This window comes from Geospiza fortis, unplaced genomic scaffold, assembly GCF_000277835.1.
Source record: "Geospiza fortis unplaced genomic scaffold, GeoFor_1.0 scaffold98, whole genome shotgun sequence".
In the NCBI taxonomy this organism is placed as follows: domain Eukaryota; kingdom Metazoa; phylum Chordata; class Aves; order Passeriformes; family Thraupidae; genus Geospiza; species Geospiza fortis.
This window is the reverse complement of record NW_005054306.1, coordinates 2,602,966-2,622,089: the sequence shown is the minus strand read 5'-3', so window position 1 is coordinate 2,622,089 and position 19,124 is coordinate 2,602,966. Positions and strand designations below refer to the sequence as shown.

At 44.7% G+C, this 19,124-nt stretch overlaps 1 protein-coding gene across 2 annotated transcripts in view; it reads right to left on the bottom strand.

The window, feature by feature from the left end:
* Positions 1–2,297: 2,297 nt before the first annotated feature.
* The window catches only part of SOBP (sine oculis binding protein homolog), a 113,845-nt gene continuing 97,018 nt past the window's right edge, over positions 2,298–19,124 (bottom strand). For both annotated transcript variants that reach the window (XM_005418413.3, XM_031066672.1), the window contains 2 exons: positions 16,655–18,609; positions 2,298–4,224 (listed from right to left, as the gene is read on the bottom strand). In XM_005418413.3, the coding sequence (XP_005418470.1) occupies positions 16,657–18,609 (1,953 nt within the window). In that variant the 3' untranslated portion in view covers positions 2,298–4,224; positions 16,655–16,656. The remainder of the gene's footprint in view (positions 4,225–16,654; positions 18,610–19,124) is intronic.

Here is a 19,124-nt window from a genome sequence, read left to right as displayed (position 1 = left end):
GGATTCTCTCTCCCTCTGCTGCACACATGTGTGGATACTGAGTACCACCTTTCCTTACTCACAGATCCCAAATATCAAGTCAACTTCTAGTGAGATGGAAGGCAAAACAACTTAAGAGACTGCTTCTTTTCCGAGTTACACCTCTGTAAATCCAGAGCAATTCCAGGGGAATCAACCTGAACCAGCATCAGCAAATTTGCTCTTAGTTTGCACACAGTATGTTGTCATAGTTGTTATTATTAAATGATGTCTTTATATTCCAGGTCTATTTTTAAAACAAAGGCAATGAAGTTTGGGCATCCAGTTCTATATATGGACACTCCAAATGGCATTGAAATGCCTCATGCATGTGTTTGGCTGAGTGTTGATTTGAGTGTCCAAATATGGACCTCAGAATGGGATATCTCACTTGGATAAGCATCCTTGCAGATTTGGCTCGCAGCACTTATTTGAACAAAGCAAATTTATTTCTATAATTTAGCACGGAAAAAGCACAAATTGTTTTCATTCTGAGGGACATCCTTATTCACAGAATCGGGCCACTCAAAAAACTGTCATGTGTAGTAGTTCTGAAAAAAATAAAGCTCTCAAAATCATCTAAGACAACAGGGGAGGAAATTAATGCAGAGTGCTTGCAGTACACAGACCCCCTTTTATCACAAGGGCAAAATTCTCGCTGACAGTAAGAATTCAGTGCTAGCAGAAGGGCCCATGCAGCTTGATCACAGCAAACTCCCCCTCTGCCCTGGCAGTGTGAAGGGATGCACGCATGGCCAGCTGCTCCGAGACCCGAGGCAAAGCCGCCTTGCCCTGCTGATGGAGACAGTCTCTGCATCCCAAACCCATCCGTAAGAGCTGGAGCCATGGCTGCTGCGCGCAGGAACCTTCCCCCGTATCTCCTGGCTCACAGGATTTTCTTTGTCCGGCTCCTTGATGGCAAGTTCCCCAGGAAAGAGCTTGGCTTGGCTATGAGGTCTTAGTGCTCAATAAATAATGTCAGCAGCAGGAGAGCCCCGATCTGCAAGTGTTTGCTGGGCTCCCATTAATTGCAAAGGACCTCTACATCCTTTGTGTAATTCCATTCATTTTGTTGGCATCGTACAAGGGATGGATTTGGCCTCAGAAATAAAGCAGGTTTCTCTTGAATAATGCATTGTACCATTTGGTCTGCATTTTCCTCAAGGTTTATGTATACTTGGATATTTCTCCCCATATATGCAGCTGGAGATATTTTTTCAATAGCAAACAATGAACTGATTCAGCTGTTCAAAGCAGTTGTTCACATTCTGAATTTTGGGGTAAGATGTTAAGAAAGTATAAGGTGAGCAAATTCTCAGGAAAGCTAAGGCAAGTTCATGATCACTGGAAACATGTGAAGCCAGCTCTAGCCTAGATCACTTTCTCTACCTCTGCTGTCCTGATGATTTTTGACAAGCTGATTCCATTTCTGGAAAAGAAAACCAGTTCACCAGAGAGAAAGAGTTCTCTAAAGAGTCTGTTGTTTTTCAGAAGAGTGAAAATGTGTGCTAACAATTCTGGACCACTGACAAAAGCAAAATCAATACACACGGCCTTAGTTTTACAGCCAAGTTCAGATGAATAAATAGAGATGCAGCAAGCTGTTTACTAGGGAGACAAGCTTTACTCTACATGCCCTTCTCCAAGCAGGCAGGCTTAGGCTGTTGTTGTTTGCCTTACATGGCTGGTTAATGAAATCAGTCAAATAGTTCCAGAGCTCACCGGACATTTCCAAGCCCTCCATCAGCAACGCTGGCTGTGCCGGCCAAGAGCTGGGAAGCAAATGCTGTTGTGTGAGATAGCTGTGGCAGAGGTCTGGGGGCACTTGGGAGGAGTTTGGTCCTTTAAGGAACCTCTGATTTCAAGGGGAGTTCATGCACATTAAAGCCCCATCCTCACAAAAGGCAGGCAGAATACTCCCTGTACACTGCCCCAGAGGCAGCATGAGAAAAGTGTGCTTGCACAGATCCTTCTGAAATCAATGAAGCTGCAGCCACTGCATCTATCCAGGGATCTTCCCTAAGATCAGGACCTAACTCTCCACTGTGCTAAGTGCAGGGTTTTTTCTCCCCATGCCTTAAACACTGCAGAAAGTGAGAAGTGTCAGGGGAGGCATGAAGATGGAAGGGACATAGATACAGCTTTCAAGAACAACTTACACATATTTTTCTGTGGCTTCAGACTCAGGGGTCTTCTTGTCTGTGACCAGACAGGTATAGGAATGAATAACTGCATGCACAAAGAGGGGGGAAAAAAAAGAAAAATAAAACAACAGCACATTTAAGTGCATTTTTTTTCTTGAAGATTTATTTTGTTTTAATAAATCTGACACCAGTCAGGGAGAGAGAAAAGCATTGCAAGACCGAAAGGAAAGCAGAGCACGCTGAGGGTGCTTCAGATTCTTGCTCTCTTGAAGATATTTCATCAAAATGTCTTTGAGCTCTCTCCCTAGACTCAGGAGCTGTTGGATTCCCCCCCTCCCCCCCTTTCTTTTTTGTTGTTTTTTTTTTTTCGTTTGTTTGTTTGTTTTTTTAAAAAGCGAGCTTACTCGCCCGGTGTGATTTCCAAGCTTTCACAGCTCTAATAAATAAGGAGCACCTGTAAAACAGTAGCTTGACTTAAGTGAATCTGTACAAAGGAAAATATAGAAATACAGTATATACATAGTGCTCATAGTGCACCATCACTACAAGGCTCTGGTTCAACTGACTCTGCTGCCCTGCTCCCAACACCGCTGACACAGAGACTCTGCTCCCTCCTCTCTTCCCCGCAGCAGCCTTATAGAAAAGGTGTACTCTGAACACTCAAGAGTGAACAATTGCTTTATTCGAGTTAGTAAACAGTTACACTGAATCACAAGGTGATCTGAATTTTTTTTTAAGTTTTTTTCTTTCTTTTTGATTTTTTGTGGGGTTTTTACACGTTTTTGTATTTTTTTCTTTTCTTTTTTTTTTCTTTTTTATTTGTCAGAATGGGATACTCCACAACTCTCTTACCAATTCAGTGCCAGTATAACATGCTCTAGTGTACTTTTGGACTCTTGGCTACAACTGTACAAGTGCACACAAGTAAATTCTACCCTGTTATCCTCCACCCACTGATTGAGGATCAAATTGCACATTTCTCTTAACCATGACAGGAGAAAGCAAACAGTGAAACAGAATCATGGGGGATCTTTCTCACTTTACCCTTGTTTTCATTGGTTTGTCCATACCATTCTAATTATCATGAAAGGGCTATGCATATGGAGAGATTGTCTCACTGCCTTCCTGGATCACTGAAAACCATCAGGGTTGAAATTTCATCCAAGTCTTTCGTGACGCCCAGCAAATATTCCCCTCAGATTATTTTACACCTTGAGGGAATTTTGGTCTTTAGTTCAACACTCTTGCTCTGTTCCCAAATGGGGCGCTATTTAGGGGAATTTAAAGAGAAAGCTGAGAAGAATAAACATTTACTGAGTTCTCTTGGCATTCAGTCTCTGAAAAACCACAGTATAAACTATTCATGCTGCTTCTTACATCTGTCAAATCAAAAATTAAAAGCCATAAAAGTGTAACACTGAAAATATGGCATTAGAAAGGATAAAGGTGGCCTTTGTAAAAATAACAAGGAAAGTATATTAGCCAATAAAATATTCTAACTCTTCATTTAAAAGTGCATCATGGGTAGGACAGAGATGACTCTGAAGCGTTGCTACTCCAGTATTACCCCTTTCCCCCATCAAAACTTGAATAGGTCCAAAACCATACAATGCAAATCACGATTCTTAGTGTAGCAGCAAAACCACAGCAGTTTTTCAAAGGAAAAAAAAATTAAAAAAAAATCCGTATCATTGTCCAGTCTCAAACATCTGAACTTCGAAGTCAGTGAGGGAAAAGTACCTATGTTGGTCCATGTGGTTTTTGAAACCCGGGTGAAAAATCCCCCCCAGCAAGAAACGAAGAGGAAAAAGCGTTCAGAGAGGAGAAGAGGGGTGGTCGCAGGAATGCTGAGCACACTGTGTGGATCTATGATGTGCTGTCTTCTGGGTCAAAGGCACCCGTGGGACCGAGACTTCCTCGGGGGCTTCATGACAGGAAGCTCTTTCTTTGCTGGACTTTCAGCCAGAGGGGTGGTGAGCGGACCAGCTGGTGTCATTCGGTGCAGTGACGTGGTTTGCTCTGCTCCCTTTCTCCATGCAAGGTACCCTGTCAGTGAGCGCTCCTGCAAAGCAGACAAGCAGAGGAGGTCAGGGAGAGCAGCAGGAGGCTCATTGCAGGCAGGCTGGGCACTGCCTGAGCTCAGGTCCCACATAGCCTCCCGCTGGGCAGGCAGCCAGGCCAAGGCACAAGCCCACTGCTCAGGCCTTGCCGGCCCCTCCTGCCTCAAGGGCCATTGGGACACGCAGCCTCCAAGGTTCCTGGAAAGGAAGATGGAGGAATTCCTGTGATATAAAGCTGGTAGCTGATATAATTATAGTTAATTCTCAACAACACCCTGGCAGCTATAAGCTCCTGAGTCTTAAGTGTTTCTAGGGGATACTGGGAGATGCACCAGTGATTCCCTTGTCAGCTGGCCACATAAGCTACCTAGCAGTGATTGTCCACTCTGTCTCCCTACACAGGGAACTTTAGACTTTATCTCCTTGGATGGGATCTGCTGTTCCCTACAGATGTGGACTGAAACTCTGCAGTACTTATCAGCCTTAGTTTTGGTGCTGGGGCACACGTCCCTTCTCAGTCTGCTCCACGATCTCCCTTCACACTGGCTCCTCTGCAATCCCTCCCAACAACGTGCCTGTATCCCCTTGCCAAAGGTTCACCCTCCTTACAGCATAGACTGGAAGGCACATGGAATATGTTGACTAGCATAAACTTCCATGGCATGGAGACCATGATATCTAGGTTAAAGAGTAACGTTTGTGCTTTCAGGCAATATGCCCAGTGAGATGAGCTTCTTTGTGTGTACAGAGAGCTGTGAACAAGAACTAGACTGAGAATTGGGATCTATCCACCTACTAAGGTGAAGTACACAACTGCTTTCTGTCACATTTTTTGGCTTGAAATCTTGGTGTAAAAAGGGAAGCACAGAAAATTAAACCTGTAATGTCTGAAGCTTCATACTGCTCTCTCTTTCCATACATCAATGGAAATGAATTTCCATCCCTCACTAACCAGTTTCATGGTACATGGTACAGCACAGACCAATAAGAGATTTGGGAGGGAAGGCATAAAGAAGTTCAGTGGCTCTTGATGCTTTCTGCCTGGAGCAGAGCTGTGTAAGTTCTGTCTATTTTCCCCTGGTGCAGATGGACTCAGTGTAACAGTGTGTGCAGAAGGGCAAGAAGGACCTTCCCTGTTGACTGGCTCATATGGCAGTAATCGAGTTTGATGAATGCATCTTTGTAGCAATCAAGTTAAAAAATAAAAATCTGTATCAGGCATCGCAGGCAAGGTTCTGTAAAGAAATGAGAACACACCAGTCATCACTGCTTGGGAGCTCAATGCCACGCACCTCGTGCCAGCACTAGCGTGCATGACCAGCACAATAAAGTCAGCTATTTATATCTCCCCAAAAAAACCCAAATTACTTTTTAGGAGAGCGACATATGCTCTTCACCCTAGCTGAACCTGCCCTCAATACACATCAAATATTGCTGATCAGATAAAAATATTGCATCAACCACAAAAGAATTTTCATTAGGGTAAAGCCATGGAGCTGAACTTATGTGAGCTGGGCTGAGGTAAGCACACTGGGTTTTGCTTGCTTTCCAAAGTCAAGTATGCTGGGTTGATCCTGGGTTGGAAGACCACCTAGAAGTTAGAGGCAGGCTGTAGTTCAAACCCAGGAAGCAGCATGGAAAAGATGAGCGAAAGAGAACAAGTAAGAAGGCTCATTTCTGCCCTATTGCTAATGTGGGGGGAAGGAGAATAACTCAACTGGATGATGACCCAGCTCAAGCAGGTGGCTTGGAGGTTCATCTGTGTGGGCTCAGATAGTGAGGCAGTGCTCCCATGCAACAGGTGAGAGCTGCACTAATGCCCTGCATGGCTGTTAGTCAAAACCTGAGCAATTGGCAGCTGTGACACAGGCTGCACTCACCCACACAGAGCTGATGCCCGACACGTCCTTGCTCAGAGCAGCACAAAATTAGAGAATGGCAGGTCAATTTGGCAGCTCAGGCAAAGCCTCCCCACTCTTTGCTCCATCTCTGCAGTTACCCAGCTATTTCCAGGTGCTGTTGCAGAGCTACAGCCCTTTGTCCTGTGGTGGGAAGCTTGGACCTGCTTGGTAGAGCCAAATGCTGGAAGTGTTCCTCACTTCCCTGCCTCTCCATGCTGAGGAGCTGGGTGGCTCAGCTGTGGAGACATGTCCTTCTTCTGCTCCCCCACCCCCAAGCACTGATCCCTGTGTGTCTGCTCCCAGCACTGCCCTGGGAGCCAAGCATGGCAGCATGCTCCTGATGGCCACCAGAAAGGGCTGCTTTTCCAGTGTCCTCCCCAGTCCTGTCCTGCTCCCTCAGAGGGGCCATGTCATTGACATGGCTTTGCACTCATACACACATCCAGATGCACACACAGTTTTTTCCATGGCTGCTTCCCTGTCATTCTATGCCCCATTGAACATTTCTGTCTCCAGATTCACATCTTATTGTTCAGGAAAAATTAGAGACTGGGTGGGGGAGGCTGAAACAACCGTTGATGTGGACTGGCATGGCAGAGTTTCCATAATTTAGCACAGCACTTAATTCAGCCAGACAATGAATGCTGATGTGCTAAAAGAGGCCTGGTTCATCTGGGACATGCATGGCCCTAGAGTAAAGGCACTGCAATTATTTTCTCAGGGAAACTGCTCTGAAGATAAACCACAAGAGTGCAGCTAAAGTCAGCATGGGAGCAAGCTCAGCCCTGGAAACACTCTGGAATCATCTGTTACTTGTAATAGTTCTGTAATTTTTAATTTTATTTTTTTTTACAATTCTTAAAGCAGTTCAAGCTTCTTCATTAAAACCTTCCCCTTTGAATACTCCATGATTTATCTTTCCATGAGCTAATGGAAGGGATGCCACATTGCAAAAGACAGGGAGGGCTTTTAGCTCAAATGGGAGAACAAGCTGAGTTCTGAAGCATCAATGCTGGATTTCAAAGATAGTGATTTCCTTCTGCTCTGACCTTGTAAGCTAAAGATCCTCCTCAGCTCTGGGTCACCTGTGGAACTCATCTCTTCCCTTCTACCAAGACATGAGTTGCAATCTGAGCAAACATTGTGACTTTAGGGAATACACTGGGGAAGAGCCCTGGGATTTGCCTTCTATGCCTAGGCAGAGGAAGTGGTAAAGACACCCCCAATTCCATGAATTGTTGCACCATTTTCTCCAGGCTACTACTGACAGGGGGGTCTCTGGTTTATATTTTGGGGCATTCTGAGGTATGTACATGGATCATGCAAAGAGGAAAATGCCATCATGGTTTTGGACTTCTAATCTCTACATTGGAAGTGACTCCTATGGCAGACCACAGAGCCTGCCAGGGCCAGTCCTGATTGTAACTGGGTATATATCCACAACAGCAAGGCAGCCCAGTCTCCCCCAGTTAGTGCAGCACCAGTGTGTTTGCCAGCCTTGTAAGTAGTGTGCTTTGCCCCACTGGTGTGCAGTTGTGGTAGAAGATAATATTTTTCCTCTGAAAAAATCTAGCAAAATTTTCAACAAATTCTTCCATTCTAAGATGGGATAAAGTTAAGATTTTGCAAGGTATTTTTAAAAAAATAACAAAAAAGCAACCAACCCCCCACTGCCCCCCATAAAAACCCAACCACAACACACCTCGCACCCACCCCCCCACTGCCCCCCATAAAAACCCAACCACAACACACCTCCCCCCCCAGCAAAAAAAATCCAAACAAAAAAACCAAACTGTACCAAACAAAAAAAAAAAAAAAAAAAAAAAAAAAAAAAAAAAAAAAAACAAAAAAAAAAAAAACCAAAACTGAAAAACTGAAATAGAAGGTCAACCAAATCCAGACAGTATCTACTCTCCTTTCCTGAAAACAGGCAACCACTGTGATTCAATAACCCTTCTTTAAACCTCTGATTTCGTCTGAATCAGAACAGTAACGTCAGCTTGCATTTCAGCAGTCTCCTGTAGGCCTAAACCGCTATTCCAAGGTGCTTCTAAATTTTGTTATTCAACCTGATCTCTCCAGTAAAACCAGTTAAATAGCCAGAGAAAGGCAGTTTAACTGTTGGTGGTGCTAAGGAGGATGGTGAGGATGGGTGTCTTGCTGAGGCACAGCCTGTGCCTCCCTGAGAGTCCTCCTCCTCACCTGGGCTACACCTGGGCCTGGCTTTTTAACCTGGAATGTTATTGTGGGACACAAAATTATAACAATTACAATAACAAAACTTTCTGAAGCGGCAATGAACCTTAGTGAAAAGTTTCAGCATCCTGTATGAGGAAGCAATCAACATTTTCCCATGAACAACTCCACCGTCCATAACCATCCAGGACTGCATGCCTGGCACTGTCCTCACAGGGTTTCTCCCTGGTTTTCACAGCCCTTGTTCTGGTTCTTTTCAAGTCCAAACAAGAGCAGATGCAGACTCATCCAAAAGCAAGGGGGCATGCTCAGGTGGCAAAAATGTCACATGGATTATCTTGTGGGAGAAAGAAGAGGAAAAGCTCATCCAGAGCACTTAAGGAGCAAGTGGCTGTGACCTGGCACAGACCTCAGTGCAGAGCCAGGCACCTTAGGGCATCTCCCTTACCCTCAGCACTGAACTGGGAACTGAAAAACCTGGACTGGGCCCAAACACTGCTTTAGATTGTCTCTATTTCTCACCTCAAGAAGACAGGAACAATGTTTTTACCACCAACCATTTCAGCAATAATTGGCAAACTGCTTCAAATAAAACTGAATTGGCATTTTAGCCGATCTTTCAAATTTAGGGTCACAATTCAAATTTCAGTGACTTTGTCATGTATCCTCTCTAGTTGTGTTCAAGACTCTCTCAATTGGAGAATTCCTGTGGGAAAGGGCTTTTTTATCCTCTTTTTGGATAAGGAACTTAGAAGTGGTAGCACAAGTAGTTCATGAAATATTTGGAGCATAAGCAGATGACACAAAGTTTTGCATTTAACGACGTGGGCTCCAAATAAATAGCTGAAAATTGCCTTAACCATAGGTTTCAATATCAATCACCTGATGATGGGATGCAGATCTTTCCAGAGAGGTCAGAATTCCATAGATATGCCACTCAACATTACCCAATCCTGAAACCCCCCATTTCCTAATTTTTTTTTTTTTAATATCTGCCTTCATAGAAGATGATTACATTACACAGCATGAAAGTCTAAAACTGGGACTGGAAGATGGAGCACAGCAGGGAGTAGGGGTGTCCTCTCAGCAAATGCAGTTCAGCCTCTTTGCCTTTAGATAATTTGTTATTGAAGGTTGGCTTGAATTTAAGGCAGCAATGTTTCAGAAACACTTGGAAAAGCAAGCCAGCTGCAGGGCGGATATCATTACAAATTGAGACACATGTTGTACAGGAATACCATTCTTTTCAAATACCAGAGTTGTGTCTGGGGAAGCAGAGCCACGCAAAGGAGTCAGAGGCAGGACCTCGATCTGTAACGTGCTGGGGGCCTTCAACTTGCATTAGAGGCACCAAGCACTGAGTGCACACAGCACTGAGCAGGATCAAGCCCAGATATTTAATCAGCTGTAATTTTCATGGTAGAAGCAAACGTTAAATAGTTGAGGGTTCTGCAGAATGCTAGAGGTTACTCCAATTCATGGCTCTCACGAGATGATCACCCACGTTTCCAAAGACAACTTTCAGGTCTCTGAGTGCACTGCAGCTCATTATCAAAATAATGTAAAAAAGGTCATTATTAGAAGGTCTCAGCTCTGAGACTTTGACTGGTGAAGGCACCCAGAAACGTGCTTACCTTTATGGGACCAACAGGAGAGACTCAGGTAATCTGGAAACAAAAATTGCTTCAGAAAATCTTGCTTGCCACTGTCTGATTTCCGCCTGACTTCTTGCTCAAAGAGCTTTGTTTCTACTTTTCTTCAATCTTCCACTGTGTTTTTTTAAACAATAATTTAATTTTATCTTAAAATCTATACCTCACTGCTTGAGTATGTCCAACCTTTTTACAACCACAGTCCACAGAAGTGTTTCGCTCCTTTCTCTCCCACTTTCAGGTATTGATTGTAATTCTGTTAAATAGTTTATAATCTTTTCACAGTTGTTCAGAGCTCACTGCTCCACACTGAGGTTGGCCATGGTGTTTCAGGGTCAAGCTTCACAAAGGCTGTGAGGTGCTTAGCTCCTCATCAGATTTCAGTGGCAATCAGACACATACCATCCAGCATCTTGGCCCCTGCATGTCAAGGCAATCGATGTCTAGATGATGTTTTTACAAGTGTTTTTACAAGAGTCTGTTTTACTATGGTCTTTGTTGTTAGGGACTCTGTATTTAATTATGAGTTGTGCTTTCCTCCCCACCCCCATAAAATTTCCCTGTACCACTGACTTTGGTAGCTCGACAGCACAAGGACAGGCTGATGAAGAGCTCAAGTCTCCCCATAGGGCTGTTTCACACTTAACACTTCTCAGTGCAGCCAAACCCACTTTGAACCAACTTAAATAAGAGGAGCATTTTAGACCTTATAAGTATGAAAGTGCCTGAACAGTCTTTAAAGAATGGCAAAGAATTATGAGCAACTCATTGTTTCAATCTGAATGTGGGTTGTACCAACTTAGGGAATGCATGGTGCTTATTTCAGTTCAAATGATTTTAATTTCATAAGACAATTAAAACTAATAATGGCAAGTAAGCACCAAAATTATCTCTGAAATTGGTGATCTGAGGTCCTGGGAGCTGTCAGGTAGGCTACAGTCTGTAGGTGTCATAGGTTCTTCAGATTTCTGTGGGTCTGTCAATTGAGCTATACCTTTTTTGGCTGTCAAGTACTGGCCGTGTGTGCTGTTTGCCAACAGCCCTAGATGATTATTACCTTTACAGATCAGACCAGGTGTAGTTATTTGCTAAACTGAGTTCAAGAATCAGATTTCATATTTGAAACATGTGCCCTAGGAGGTTTTATAGAAAAGCAGGAGGAGCCCATCAGAAATCAGCACTTGCTCCTTTGATTCAAAGAGTGTGCAGTGATCTATGGCAGCGTACCACGAGCCTGCTATTTACTGTCACTGAGACGGAAGTTAGCACTCCCACACCCCGGCAGCAAGATGTGGGAGCTGAAAGCTACCCTGGAAGTATGTCATTTTATACTTTTATACTTCACTATTTTGAGAACCTTTTTTTTTTTTTTTCTTTCCTGGGAAATACTTTTTCTGATTTAACATACCTGAGAAGGTATACAGGCAATTTTGAAACATAGGTTCAAACTGCCAGAGTCAGGCACCCCTCAAGGGCAAAGCTTCAGTTCCAAGCAAATGTGTTTAAAGCTTTGTGGTGTTAAAAGTCTCTCCTCTCCCCCTTTGGATAAATGGAAAATTTCTGTAGGCTCATAAGAAGCCAGGTGAAGGAAAACTTCTGAAGCAGAAGAGTAGGTGTTAAGTGTATGACTCCAATTACTCTGCTGATTTAAATTAGTTTGGCACCAGTGGAACTATATCCAGTTAAAATTAGCTAGGGCTCTGGCCTGTAGTACCATGTCAACAAAGATGACTAGCACAGAAACGTGTTCAAATACAGAAAAACTGTTTTCAACTACATCTTTAAGGTCAAATTTTGTCAGGGCAAGCTGGGCAGAGGTAAGAAAGATGTTGGTAGATAGATATCACAGTGACAGAGGAGATCTAAAATCTCTAAGGCTAAAGAAAAAGGAGGTTAACAGCTATGCCCCTTGCCTCAGGAATGCAGACCAGAGTAGGAAATCTTGTGCTGGACTATTATGGGCAGAGGAGCTCAAAGTGGGATATATACTACTTCTGCTCTGAACTGAGTGTTCTGCATGCTGTATATTTTTACCAGTACAGTGCATGGACTAGACAGCTGAAGGTTTGGGCCTTTCACACAGCAGATGCTGACCCTGAGACATACAGGTTGGCTCTGTAGATGGCTATACACCTACTATTTCCATTACTTCTGGAAGAAATTCTGCTGTCACAAGCAGAAAAACTCCTTCCTTTCCTGACCCCTCTGTCCCCAACACAGGATTACCCAACACACACACATACACACACACAGAAGCTAATTGTGAGTTTAGCATGTGCCACTTCATTTTCTCATTTAGTTTAACATAACTATCATGTTAAATCCAAGCAGACCTCAGTGTTTTCATTTCTTTGCTTTAGGAAACACTGACATCAAAGCTGGTGGGTTAAAACTGATCCCGCCAGGGCATAAAGCATGTAGGCAGGCAACACTAACACTGCTAATTTTAGAAACTCACATTGCTCAAACTTGAAAATATAACACTCAACCCAATATTCTTCCTAGCTTCATTCCTTTATCATAGCAGGACTTTGGCACTGAGACATCTTTTGATAGTTTTTCAAATTGCATCAAGTTAGAACAGCTTGACAGTCCACATCCTGATGGAGAAACTCAAGTTTAACATCAAGGATTATGTTGCTGATTAGCACTTTCAATAATCAAGTAATTGGTACATTAAATAATCCAGAAATTGGCAACTTGCCCAAAAAGGTCACGCTTGCACTGATTCCTTTTTAGAGAGCCTATGTTGCTGTTACATGAATTCAATCTGTCTGTCCAGAACTCTAGCGTAAAAATATTTGGCTAATTTCCTTCTTGTCACATAATTTGATGGGAAATAAAATCCAGGAAAAGCTGCACATTAGGGCAATATGTTCAGATTTTCCAATTTAAGTAGGTGAGAAGCAAGAGGGAAAAAGACAACTGGCTGGACTTTTTTTCTCCCAGGTTAGTGGGGCCAGTGCTATCTATACAAACCTCCAAGGGCCCAAATCAACCCATTTGTTAGTGCAGCTTCTATCCTCTTTCTAATTTATTAGAATTTCTATGAGGTTGGAGTCTCTCTTAAGGTATCCTCCCCACAACTGGACTGCAGAAGAAGGGTTTTATCTCCCTGCTTCCTGAGGCCTGGGCAGGAGGAACTAACCCATGGGCATGGCAGAGGTCAGGGCTGTGGGTGCAAGAGGCTACACTGATGTTCTCCTCTGCACAGACACAGACAGGCTCAGTCCTCACAGACAGGGAGGGCAGAAATCTAAGGCAGAGCCCTTTTGCTTCCCCAGACTGGCTATGACCAGCAATGCTGAAATAGCAAAAGAAGGGCTCTGCATGAAACCACAGAGTCCTCACCTCAAATCAATCATCAGAGCTGCACAAATCACTCGTGCATGCCTTGAGACGCTCAAAACCCACCCACATTTCGCTGAGGTACCCACTGGAATGAGATGGTTACCATGCTGTTTCTGCTCTGCTCTGTTCTGCAGAGTATTTGGAGTATCCTCTTGCCCTTGGAGCACTTAAGGACCCTGGTCTCCCATATCTTCTGCACAGAGGCTACTTCTTTCCTTTTCCTGGAGGAACGATGGGATGGACACAGACTAATAACCATCACCATGCTGTCCTATGTTACTGCACAAGTCCCAGGGGTATGGCAGACACCTAGGCTGGGCTTCTCAACTTCCAGTGTCTATGTGGATAGCTAGGTCTGTGCCAGTCACCCTAAGTTTACCTCATTGCAGGCAGAAATAGGCACTCCTAGGGCACAATTCATCTGAGCTGTCTTAGTTGTTGACTCTGGGGCGAGCTCAGCTGTCTCTTTGAAGCGCCTGCTTCTCTAGGTTAAAGAGAGTTTCGACAATTAGCTCAGCTGCATCTTTGTTACAGATGTCTGTATTGGGTCAGATTAATCTTGTCTGGCAACCTGAAAACTTTCCTGTAAGACAACCCTTACACTGAGGGAAAGAAATATGAAAAACTCAGGACAAAAGGGAAAATCGCTACTCCTGAGGATAATCACAGTGGCAGTTATTGACATTTAGAGAATACAAAGGGCTGAGGACAGTAACTGAACGATAAAGAATCCTTGTCTTTCTAATGCAGCTTGTTCAGTTTGCCAACTTTCTCTCTCAAATACTATCTGTGATGTCATGAATAATTGTGTCAACAGGCAAAAATACACAACTCGGTGAAGCCAGAACTCTCTCTGAGCGTTTAGGCTCTGGCTTTGAATGTTGTTAAACTCTTCTTGGGACTGGGACCTCGAAGAGGCAACACTGCTGCAGCCTGGATCATCCAGACAAGCAGAAATAGATGCTGAGAACCAGTCTGTCTTTGACTACAGAGTAAGCACATAATGTGCAAATGTTCTAGCACTGTCTTGAAATAAACAGCTATGAGGAGCTTCAATGAGGTAGGAAAGGGTTAACCATGGCTCTCCTAAAATTTAATAAAAAGGATACAGCCAAATAGCGGCCTTCTCACTAGATCAAATCACTACCCCTAGGTAGAAGCATGCATACATTTATGAAGGGAATCTTTCAAGCTGCAAATGTAACAGTGGAGTTTGCAATAAAGATATTGCTGCTGAGGGACATACATTCCATACCTCAGGGGTGGGTAGGGGGATCCCCACTAATAGGACCTAGGAGTGTGTAAAGATTTAAAATATTAATTTGACTTTCAAGTTCCTGTATATGCTGATTACTAGTCCAAGAATGTGATAGTTGTCCTCTCTTCTTATTAGTGTATCTTTTATATGTGTCAGCACATGCTGAGAGCAAAGAATATGATTGTATTCCACCGAAGAAAGTAAATAAATACTGTTGGTGATCAAGGGAAGAAATGTTTCCTCCAGCCCTGCAACTAGCACAGGGAAGGCTGTGTTAACAAATCAGAAGGCAGTCCTGGCCATACTATATATCTTTGATGGTGCAATTAGCCCACACTGATGGAGCAGGGAGATACTGCAATGGCCCAGATTACACAGCCTGCTGCTGCTATCTGTAGCTGTAGGTGCCAAACACCACTGCAGTCATTATTTGTGCTACTAGGAACAGGGATTTACTGGAGGCTACAGAATATTCCATGGATTGTAATGAAATCTGGCATGTCACCAAGCCACATCCGGCAAAGCATCAGTATTTTACTGCTGAACAGATTTCTTGCAACACCCACCATTTCCCCTTTTCCTGAAAGAAGCTCTCCGTGCTTGTGAATCTAAATAAATTCCATTACATTAGTTTTGTTAAGGAATATATTCAGTGCAGGTAGCACAGTGTGCAGCTGCAGTGCCAGCTGCAGGTTGAGCTCTGGGGGGGCCAGAGCCCAAGCCTGAGCACCAGGCAAGAAGGTGGGAATGATCCTTTCTACAACAAAGGACACAGGGCAACCACACACCCCCAACAACCCCCAGACTTCCCTGTGCTTAGATTGTGAGAGTATACAAGGTAAAAAAGCCCAGGGTTCCTTTGTTCTGGATCCCTACTCAAAGGCATCAGCTCGAGCTGTTGTTTTGTTATTTATTTATTGCACCATGATGAAATTATTTTAATGATTGGGATATCTGAGAACTCTGCTATGGAAAACCTGGGGTCGAGCCAGTGAGGAAACCTGGTCTGATTGTGTGAGTGTGGGATGTGTAGCTGTGGAGGGGCTTTGTCCCAGCTCAGGTAGTACAAGAGTGATGGCCAGAGCCGGTCTTGCATGGTCAGACAGGGAAGATTCATTAGACGGTTTCTCACTCGCAGATTTGAAGCATCAGACACATACTAAACAAAGAGTTTTACAAAGGTGCTATGCTATCAGAGGGATTCAGTAGGCTGGAAACTGGAAATGAAGGATGAGAGGTTTCTGCATCTGGAGCACTGTCCTTGGACAAGCCATGGGGATTGGTGGAGTTACCCATATCTCTGCCTTGCTTTGCAGCCCTACCAGGAGCCACAAACATACACCAAGCACAGGGCTGGGGCAAATCTCAGCTGTTTTTCTGAGGTGGGAGACTTGCACCAAAGGCAGATACCTCAGGAAGGGCAGTAAAGTCCCATGGCAGAGGTTTTGCTGCAATAAGCTATAGTGGGCAGGTCCCAAACAGCAGGCAGTCCCTAAGCACCAATACACCAGAAAGGAAAGCCCATGGAGAGGAGTTCAGTCTCTCGAGAACAGCTCAGTGGAAAGCCAGGGTGCAGTCTGGAGGCAGACCAAAGTGAGATGGTTGGAGGTGACCATTTGCTAAGTCCATTGGACCTGAGCTAGCACGAAGCTGCTGGGTCATCTGTCTCTGTGCTACGCTGCAGGGCAATTTCAGTCATTGTGAAGGCTTGAGCTGCTGTGTAACTCAGCTGGAATAAGTAAGCAGATTAATGGCCAGACCTGTACCATATTCTAGGCAGAAAACCACTGATTTTGACATACACAGCACAATAACTTCACAGCCAGAACCATCATGATATGTTCTGTGAGTGAAAGTGTAATGAGGCTGCTGATGAATGGAGTACTGACAAGTACAGATGCAATACAACACAAAAAACAATATTACAACACAAATACCAATAGTTTTCTGAAAGTGCTCATAAATTGGAATTTGTATCTTTCTATTTCATGAAGGCCACATCCACATGAGTTTCCCCTCAGACCTGAAAATACTGAATTCTATTCACACAGAAGGCAGTAGTGATTACACAAACCTTTACTTATTCTGATTTCGAATTCGGAGACACCTCCTTTTCAATGGTGGCTCCAGATCCTCTGGCCCTGTGCTGAGCATTGGCGTTGAGATAATGCATGGCGCAATAGCAGTCTTTTCTGCTGGTTTTGGCACAGGCTGGATCACGCAGCCTGTCTTGGGCAGCATCCTCAAAGCATATGCATGGTCCTCGTCTGCTGGATTGTTAAGGTTCGGGTCCTGTTTGTCTCCCCCAGCCAGGGGCTCCTCCCCAGTCTTCTTGCCAGCCTCTCCCTCGAGGTGGCAGTTCGAGGCGCAGTTGTTCTCCTTCACGGACTCCAGCTCGCTCACTGCCAGCTCCTCCGGGGACTGGGGCTTTTTCGGCTCCTGGGGTGGCTCTGGGTTCTTGGAACCCTCTGTGCTCTTTGTGCCATTCACAATGACGTTGCACACCGCTGCGCCAGCTTCCAGTCCTGGCGTGCCAGAGGCCAAGGAGACGGGACAGCAGTGAGCTCCGTCACTGCACGGTAATGTTTTTGAGTCAACCGGGCTGCAGTTGTCCCTGCAGTCACTGCAGTTCCTTTTGTCTGAGCTACCAAAAGCCAAATTTACAACACTGTTGGGTTCACGTTCAACTTTCACCTGGGTGTGCAGAGCCCTGTGGATGACATTGTGCAGCCTAGACCGGTGGCCTACTGTTAGGTCTATCACACCATCCTGTGGACCCTGTAGCACACTGGGGAAACCAAATTTACTGTTCGCTGGACTACTAGGTCTGACAGTCAAATCAACAACTTCATTTTTACTGTGCTCCTGAAGCACTTTAGCTTGATTAAGGGACTGGCCTGAGCAGCTCGGTGATGAGTCAGAGGATTTGGATGATCCTTGCTTCGACTCTCGAGGGGATGAAGAGCTATTGGTTGGCTTTGCCCCAGGCGTCTCGCTGGAGGTACTCGGAATGAAGCTTTCACCATTGCTGGAGAAGCCGTTGGGGGGTTTGGAGTCGTTGATGTGAGGGATGGGGATGGGAATGGGGATGGGAACGGGCAAAGGGACAATGACAGGATATGGCACTAGTAGAGTTGGGGGTGGCACCAGTGGGGCGAGGGATGGCAATCCAAAGTTCATCATCTGTGGCATAGGCATAGGACCATTTGGCATCATGCTGACAGGGGGGAAGGGAAGACTGGGCAAGGGAGCTCCGGGAGGGGGAGGTGGCAACAAGCCAGGAGGATTCCCAGGCATGGTAGGTGTTGTGGGGGGATGGATGTGGGGGGAAAGCATTGGCCTGTGCATGGGGCTAGAGGTGGGACCCATATTTCTGGGACCACCTGGTGGAGGACCAATTCCAGGAATCATTGGATTTGACAGAGGGCTGTTAGGATTTGAGGCATGGTGAGGTGGCCCACGAATAAACGGTGGACGGATTTGCTGCATAATTTGCTGTTCCATGAATATGGGCAGAGGAACTGGCCCACGGTTTGTCATCACCATGGGAGGACTGCGAGGAGGGACACCAATTGGAGGCACAATGCTAGCAGGTGGCTGGACAGAAACTGGTGGAATATTTGGATTCTCACTGATGGGAATAGGTTTGGGAACTGGCGTGGGGATTTTAGTGACAGAGCAGTTGGCAGTGTCAGACGGAGAGGCAGTGGTAGATGCTGATGGTCCAGGGCCTTGAATTTGGCCAGCTGCAGACGCTGGGGATGGGGCTTTTCTCCGAGCATCTGCTAGCGGTATATTCCAAGAATCTGGAGTCAGCAGCTGCACCCCAGTGCCTTCTGCTTTATTTTCGACTGGAGGATGTAATGTACTGCACAGTCCAGCTGGAAGATTGGCCTGTGTCTCTTTGTAGAAAATGTCCATTTTGTACTGATTGAGACATTTTGCACTGCAGAACTGAAGCCTTCTTTCCCCGTCCCCAAAATCCAGATACTCTTTTGTGTGTCTTATGTGCTTACACCAGTCACATACCTACAACACAGTAATAAAATCAAATCAGGTAAGAAAAGCAATCTTCTCTTTACAGTGTTATTTTAAAAGTAATTTTTCAGTTGCTAAACACATTATTTTTCTAACAGGAAAAAAAGAAGCTACATTTGTGAAAACTGCACCTTTTTTTCCCCCCAACATATTAATGAGTTGAATGCCACTCCCTTTTCTGGCTCCCATGATCTCAGTTCCACCTTATACGATGCTTTATATGTCTTAAACCCAAAGCACAGAGAAGATTCCTCAACTGGCATAAACTGTTATAACATGCATATGTGAGCATGCAAAGTCCATATGAGTATGGCTGTGATCACTCCTTGGTGGCAATCTAAGCACGCCTGTGCCATCTGAGACGCCATGCTACACAACGAGTGTGAGAACTGGAAAAGGACTCAGAGAATTGCTGGAAATTAACGCAAACCATTCTCTGCTAAACTGCAGCCCACAGTAACATTTAGTATTCTACCAAGGATATCAAATAATAGGTTGGAAAGAGT